Genomic DNA, 7,173 nt, shown 5'->3' with positions numbered 1-7,173 from the left:
AGAGGGACACGGAGTGAGAGACAGAAAAATGTGGGAGGGAAGGAAAGTGATGAATGGAGGAAGGGAATGAGAGGGAGGGAGGAGCAGAGGGATTGACCAGGGACCTCATCTAGTAGGCACACTCGTTCACTCAGTCACTCTCTCCTCTCCCTGTGTCTGTAGCTTTCTAACAGGTGAGTCCACTTTACTCTTATTTTAGGCTGGTTTTATTTATAGCCTTTTTATTAACCTTATTGCAGTGCTTTTGGTTTTGATTCATAATTCAAATTGTAATTGAAGTATATTAGTCTAGATAATGTATGTTAAGTTTACATGTTGGCTCTTGGCTGATGTTTTTTGCCTACTCATACAAGGATTTTCTCAGATGGTTCAACGTGAGTGGTTGCTTCATTCTAGATTAGTTAGTGAAGGACTAAAACATGTGATTTGATGAACATCAACCATGTCTGTGACTCAACCTTTTTAAATGAAGATTAACCATAGTCCAAGTATCATTTTAGGTTATGCCTATGAAGCCACATTGATTCATACCTGGTAAATGCAAATACCCACCTGATCAAATGGAATCCAGGAGTAGGCTTTATCTGGGTCTGTGAAACTGGCATCATTGATGTTGGATGTTACAGGTGTTTCATTAAAATTTTGAATTTTGTGCCAAACTCACCAATTTCTGATAATTTCTGATTCAAATAACTTTCTGGGGTATTTACATGTAATTACACTAAGGAAGTGAAATTATTATAACGGCTTCTGTGCAACTCAATGTAAAATGTAATCTAAGTGTATACTCATGTGTTTCAGTGGATACAGTGAATGTCTCAAACATTTGTGGAGTTATTTAGTAAAGTTATAGTGTTGTGCAATGCTAGGTCTGCCTGTGTCTGTCCAGGGTTAAATTTTTTCAGTATCCCCAGGGTGATATTTTGTACAGATAGGAGGTTAGATTTTGAGAACTGAAATATTTATAGACTAATTATACCTCTAAGTTTGTGTGAAATGCAATTATAGTTCTGCGGTTGAACAGAATGTTGGAAATTTAGTGTTGGAAATTGAATAGATTATTCATATTCTGCCCATATTAGACTGGTTTCTATCAGGTCCTCTTCATTGTATCTCTAAACTATGTCCAGATGATGTCAGTGTTGGCCTGTTTGAGGATAGCAATCTCTTTCTCTCTTTTTTCCCCAATTTACTATCAGTGCAGCATTATGGAGCTAAATATCTAATTGGAAATAATCACCTCTGAATACAATACTATTGATCACTATAAAATCCAATCGACTAATAAAATTGTTATCAATTACAATATTTAAAACTAAATGATGTTGATGACACTCTTTCTCTCTCCCCCCCCCCCCCCCCCCCACGCCTCTCAATACTCAGACATGATGCCTCGCATCTTCCTCATCTGCTTGAGTTCTTTGCTCCTCCTCTTCCTCTCCTCCCCCGCGTATTCGGAACCCCGCCGAACGTCGTCGTCATCACCACGCAGCAGGACCGCGCGCGCTCCGGCTCCCGCAGGCAAGGTGCGCCTGGCGGGAAACTATGCCCGGGGACATAACGAGGGTCGCGTAGAGGTGCTGCACAACAACACGTGGGGGACGGTGTGTGATGACGAAGTGGACATCAAACTGGCCAATGTCGTCTGCCGCGAGCTGGGCTTCCAGACCGGCATGACGTGGGCGCACAGTGCCAAATATGGAGAGGGTGATGGTAAATGTTCCAGAACAGGTGTTGGATTTTGCAACGATCATAATATTATCTGTATTATGTTATTATGTTATTTCTGTAACATAATACATATAATATACTCTTTACAATTGAAAGGTAAATTAAACAAACATGGTCACCTGTTGATTTCCAATATTTTCCATCTGTCAAATGTCAGTGCATAGGCCTATCTTTCTGTAAAGAGTGCACCTGCTTTCTAACTTAAATAACTTTCTCCAAACCCTCCACACCTTGCACTTGACTTTTACTGGGGGGCCTGATTTACCATATTGCATTGGCTGCACATTTAGTAATTTCACAACAACAGTAACCTATCCCAGGCTGCAACCTGGTCTCAGAGCATTTCGTATTATTCTGCATGTAAATCAAGACACTCCATTTCGTATATGTTCTGAATTTGCAGAATGTACTATATGTTACGAATTTGCAAAACGTATATGTTTAGATTTCTAGCTAGGTGGCTAACTATAGCTAGCTGGCTAACGTTAGCTAGGCTAGGGTTTAGGGTTAGGGCTTAGGGTTAAGTTTAGGAGTTAGGGTAAGGGTTATCTAAAATGGTTAAAGTTAGGGGAAGGGTGTGCTAAAAGGGTCAAGGTTAGAGTTAGGGGAAGGGTTAGCTAACATGCAAGTAGTTGCAAAGTAGCTAAAAACTAATAAGTAGTTGAAAAGTTGCTAATTAGCTAAAATGCTAAAGTTGTCCGTGATGAGATTCGAACTCGCAGCCTTTGGGTTGCTAGACGTTCGTGTTATACGCCCACCAATCCACTCCGACCAACCACCCTATTTTCGTTTTTGCCTTAAGTAACCATCTGTCTTATGTAACAATACCAAAGTAACATATCCTACTAATTTCAGTGTCCCGGGTTTACTGTATTATGTTTAGTCTATGAGACCAGGCTGCAGGATAGGGTGGTGGTGCTAGACAGCCTAGCCTAGATACTGCTCTGTTGGTTCACTGGCTCTTCCATTTTAATTGGAATTTAAAGGGGGCAATAAAGAATGTCCATAAACCAAGGCAAGTGTAGCACGTCGCTGGCAGGGCAAGGCTGTCTTTACTGTAAAACAAATGCTCCTCTCAGGCCGTATATCGCCAGCCTGCCAGGCAGCGGCTGTATTGAGCAGTGCAGTGAAGTCCCATAAGTTATCTTTGTATCTTTATGATGGTGGCGGACTCAGCTCAGTCACTGCAGGGTTATTTTGATGATATTAATTGGTGGTATTTACTGTGTTTACTCTAAGGGTGTTGGAGGCCTACAGAAGCTGAGGAGACATATGATGTCTAGTCCCACAGTTGCATCTTATTACAGTATATGGCACATCTTTTATTTAAAAAAAAAAAATATATATATATATATATCAGTGAATGAAGGAATGGATAGATGATTCAGTCAATCAATCATTAAATTAATCCATCCATCCATCCACGCACCCACCCACCCACCCACCCACCTACAAACCCATCCACACATACACCCACAAACCCACCCACCCAGCCATGTATCCCTCGCTCCCGCCCTCTCCCTACATCCATCAATGACAAGTTGATGTCCATATCCGATAATAACCCAGTTTCCCCCGTCCCCAGGTCCTATCTGGATGGACAACGTGCGTTGTGACGGCACAGAGAAGACTGTGAAAGACTGTAAACATAATGGCTGGGGCGTCAATGACTGTAAGCACTCTGAGGACCTTGGCGTGGTCTGCAGTCCGGAGCGACGACTGGACCAGGTCACAGGTTCGCGTAATGGTCAGTCGGTCGCCCTGCGTCCGGATGTCAGCCCCTCGCCCCAGTGGCAGAGCATTCTGGCCAGCCGCAGTAACCCCCGACAGGCCCATCAGGGGAACGGACACACCCCGGAGAGCCCCAGACTGAGACAGCACCTTTACAACCCGGTAGGTAGCATTAGACCTTATACTCTCTAACCCTGATACCTCTAGTAGTAAAGTAGGTACTGTAGACTAAAACAGCATCTATACAACCTGGTAAGCAGTTACAGTGGGCACCACCAACTCTATAACTTTGGCACGTGCTAATGTCTGGTATTTGCTGATCAACCACCGATACAGCCAATGCCAATCAATGAAATAATCAATAGTCAATCACTCTCTTTATTGTCCCAGTTGGGAAATTCATTGTGTAGGTCAATTGAATTTGAAAGTGTCCTTGATCAAACTATTCTACAGTGAAGCTTTAAGAAATCCCCTCCCCCTTCTCTCTCAGTATTCCAGCAAGGTGCGTATTCAGGAAGTGCGTCTGCGGCCCATCCTGATGCACACTAAGAAGCGAGCCCTGATCACTGAGGGTGTGGTGGAAGTGAAGCATGCTGGGAGATGGAGACAGGTGTGTGACCTGGGCTGGAACCTCAACAGCAGCAAAGTGGTGTGTGGAATGCTGGGGTTCCCTGAGGCAGAACTACACAATGAAAGAACATACAAGTAAGTCACCCCCTCCATTTTGCCCTCAGGTCTGCAAATAGTTGGAAAGGGTAGTTTTCGGACAGGGCTACGATTTTTTTGTCCTCATGTGTATGGTGTTCATATTAAGAAGTCCCTCAGTTGTCAGGTCAGACAAAACATCCTCAGTTGTCAGACAAAGTGTCCTAGATTGTCAGTTCTCAGTTGAAGGATTAAAGAAAAATACCTGATGGAGTTTTGTTTTGTCTAACAACTCTGGGAGTTCCTAATATGGATGCCTTACATGTGTTAAGTACTGCGCTATTGGCGCTGACTCCTGGACTGTGACAGCATTGACATTAATCCCATTGTGAAATGATTTTTAAAAAACATAAATTGAATAAACGCATAGAGAAGAGAATGTGAAAAAAGAGACAGCAATTTTAATACTCCTTTAAGTCACTGGTGTTCAGACTGGAGTGTAAGCCTATTGTCTTCCTTATCTCCCTCCTCCAGCCTCCCCTCTCTCTTTTCTATTTTTCTCATTTTCTCCCCCTTTCTTTCCCTCCTCCAATGCACCATGCCCAGAATAAGGACAGGGAAGATGATAAAGATAACTAATCTCCCCCTTTCCTTCTCTCACTCTCTCTCTCTCTCTCTCTCTCTCTCTCTCTCTCTCTCTCTCTCTCTCTCTCTCTCTCTCTCTCTCTCTCTCTCTCTCTCTCTCTCTCTGCTCTCGCTCTCTCTCCCACCCCTCCCTCCTCTCTCTCTTCACTTCCCCTCCTCTCTCTCTGATGCTATCTCCCTCTCCCTGCCCTCTCAGCCCAGACAAACAGCTCCACTCAAACTTATAGATCCCAGTGATGAGCTCTAATATCTATACTGATTGTTATTTAACTGACCCATCAATACAGAGGCATATAGGGAATTGGACAGAGAGACAGGGCTTTTTGTGGAGGGACTGGTGGTATTGGCAGTTCCCTCATAGGGAGTTTAACTCAACCATTCATCTCCTCACCTTTACCTGCTGTTCCCTCTGAGGACACTGCTGATGTTCTGCCAGCCCAGGCATGAGAGAGAGAGAGCGAGAGCGAGCGACTGACTGACTGACTGACTGACTGACTGACTGACTGACTGACTGACTGACTGCCTGCCTGCCTGCTATGGAGGACTAAAAGTGCCACAATTAAATAAATAAATACACCATTAAATAATTACTTAAATGTGTCATTTATTAATTCAAATTATAATTAAATACATAAATGTGTTATTAAATGTGTCATTAATTAATTCAAATACCGATTCATTTTATGTAAAATACATATATAATAATTTCACTATTTACATTTACATTTCATGGTCCTGCGTTGGAGTGCTTCCTGAATTACTTAAAACTGTCAAACTGACCCATCAAAAGTTGGTAGGCGGAACCTAACGCCTGATTGGTTACCCTCTGCATCAAGCCAAGACAAATCAATTCCGGATAATGTCAGCAGGTCCTGCTTCTACATCCTCTGCTAAGTTTAAAATGTCTCTAACCAACTCCCTGGAAAGTTCACGGAGATCCTCCATTGTCTCTATCCAGGTTGGCCTACTCTACTTCAGACCAAAGCAATGGATCAGACTAGATTCGCGTTAGCCCCGCCCACTGACTTTGATGGGTCAGTTTGACAGTTTTAAGTAATTCATGAATCACTGCAATGCAGGATCATGAAATGTAAATGTAAATAGTGAAATAATTATATATGTATTTTACATAAAATGAATCGGTATTTGAATTAATTAATGATACATTTAATTACACATTTATGTATTTAATTCTAATTTGAATTAATTAATGACACATTTAAGTAATTATTTAATGGTGTATTTATTTATTTAATTGTGGCACTTTTAGTCCTCCATAGCCTGCCTTCCTTTCTTTCTTTCTCTCTCACTCACTCAACTACATGTCCTCTGACCCTGTGGAAAACAGTGGTTTCAGGACGGTTTGGTTCATAACCGAGGGAGGACCACATATTAGCATGACTGTTTCTGTTTTGTCCTGTGTGACTCAAAGTTGAGACATTCATTCTCCATATGGGCTGCAGCTACTGAAGCGAGCCATGTGTGTGAGTGCTTGTGTGTACGTGTGTGTGACTAAGCTGACCACAACATCTGTTCTATACTCCAGGTGTTAGATTCCTGTAGCTGTTTAAAGAGAGCTACTGTTTTAGCCAGTTAATTTCCTCACTAGTCATTTTCATGTCATGCTATGTGAAAGTGAGGGGAGTTTCAAGACCACACTGGTCAATTTTCCTGTTGTAAAATACTTGTTTGGTCTGTTTGCCTGTCAACCAGTTTTCTTGTGCCAGATGTTTCAATTACAACATGATATCTTTAGTTTATGTTTGTAAAGGGGGTGGGAATGGGCGGGCCTATAATAACTGACTACACCACCTTTTAGAATGAAGGGAGGTCCTCATGTAAATATAACACTGGCTGTTTTATGACAGCAAACACTCACCATGTTACACCTGGGATGGCTCCTCTTAATCATGAGGTAACCCAACCCTATAGTTCCAAGTAGACTACACCACCTTCTGTTTAATGAGGGGAAGGACATCAACCTTAAAGAATGGCCTATTGTTTTCCCTGCACAGTTCAGTTACAGATCACAAGATGAGACAGTTTAGAAAATGCAAAAATACAATTTTATTACAGCGTTCAATATGTTCACAAAAGTTAGAGAATTAATTACTTTGTTTCAGATATTTAAAATACTCCTGTCTAGCCGACCACCAGACACTGTCTCAGAGCCACCGGAAAACGTGTGGTGAGACAGCATTTTCCCCAGTACTTTTAAAGCAGCAGCACCGACCGGGCCAGTAAATTCTCAATGCATTTTTGCATTCCAGTTCAACATTTACCTGCTCTGTCGCAGTCTACCATTGAAAACCATTTAAGACTACATGCAAATAAAGTCGTGCTATTTGTATTTGAGCAATATGATTGCCCGTTCATTCAAGCACCACTACGCTTCCACAAGTCACAACTTCTCGAGCGCTC

At 42.2% G+C, this 7,173-nt stretch overlaps 1 protein-coding gene across 1 annotated transcript in view; it reads left to right on the top strand.

Moving 5' to 3' along the window:
• Nucleotides 1-1,385: 1,385 nt before the first annotated feature.
• Nucleotides 1,386-7,173, top strand: part of loxl4 (lysyl oxidase-like 4) — a gene marked incomplete at its 5' end in the record, with an annotated part of 56,078 nt that continues 50,290 nt past the window's right edge. The window contains 3 exons of the mRNA XM_084150659.1: nt 1,386-1,713; nt 3,317-3,624; nt 3,953-4,167. Of these exons, the coding sequence (XP_084006785.1) occupies nt 1,386-1,713; nt 3,317-3,624; nt 3,953-4,167 (851 nt within the window). The remainder of the gene's footprint in view (nt 1,714-3,316; nt 3,625-3,952; nt 4,168-7,173) is intronic.

The sequence above is a fragment of the Coregonus lavaretus genome (genome assembly GCF_964263955.1).
Source record: "Coregonus lavaretus genome assembly, chromosome: 1".
NCBI lineage: Eukaryota > Metazoa > Chordata > Actinopteri > Salmoniformes > Salmonidae > Coregonus > Coregonus lavaretus.
Note: the sequence above shows the minus strand (reverse complement) of the source record. Positions and strands in the feature narration are given on the sequence as shown.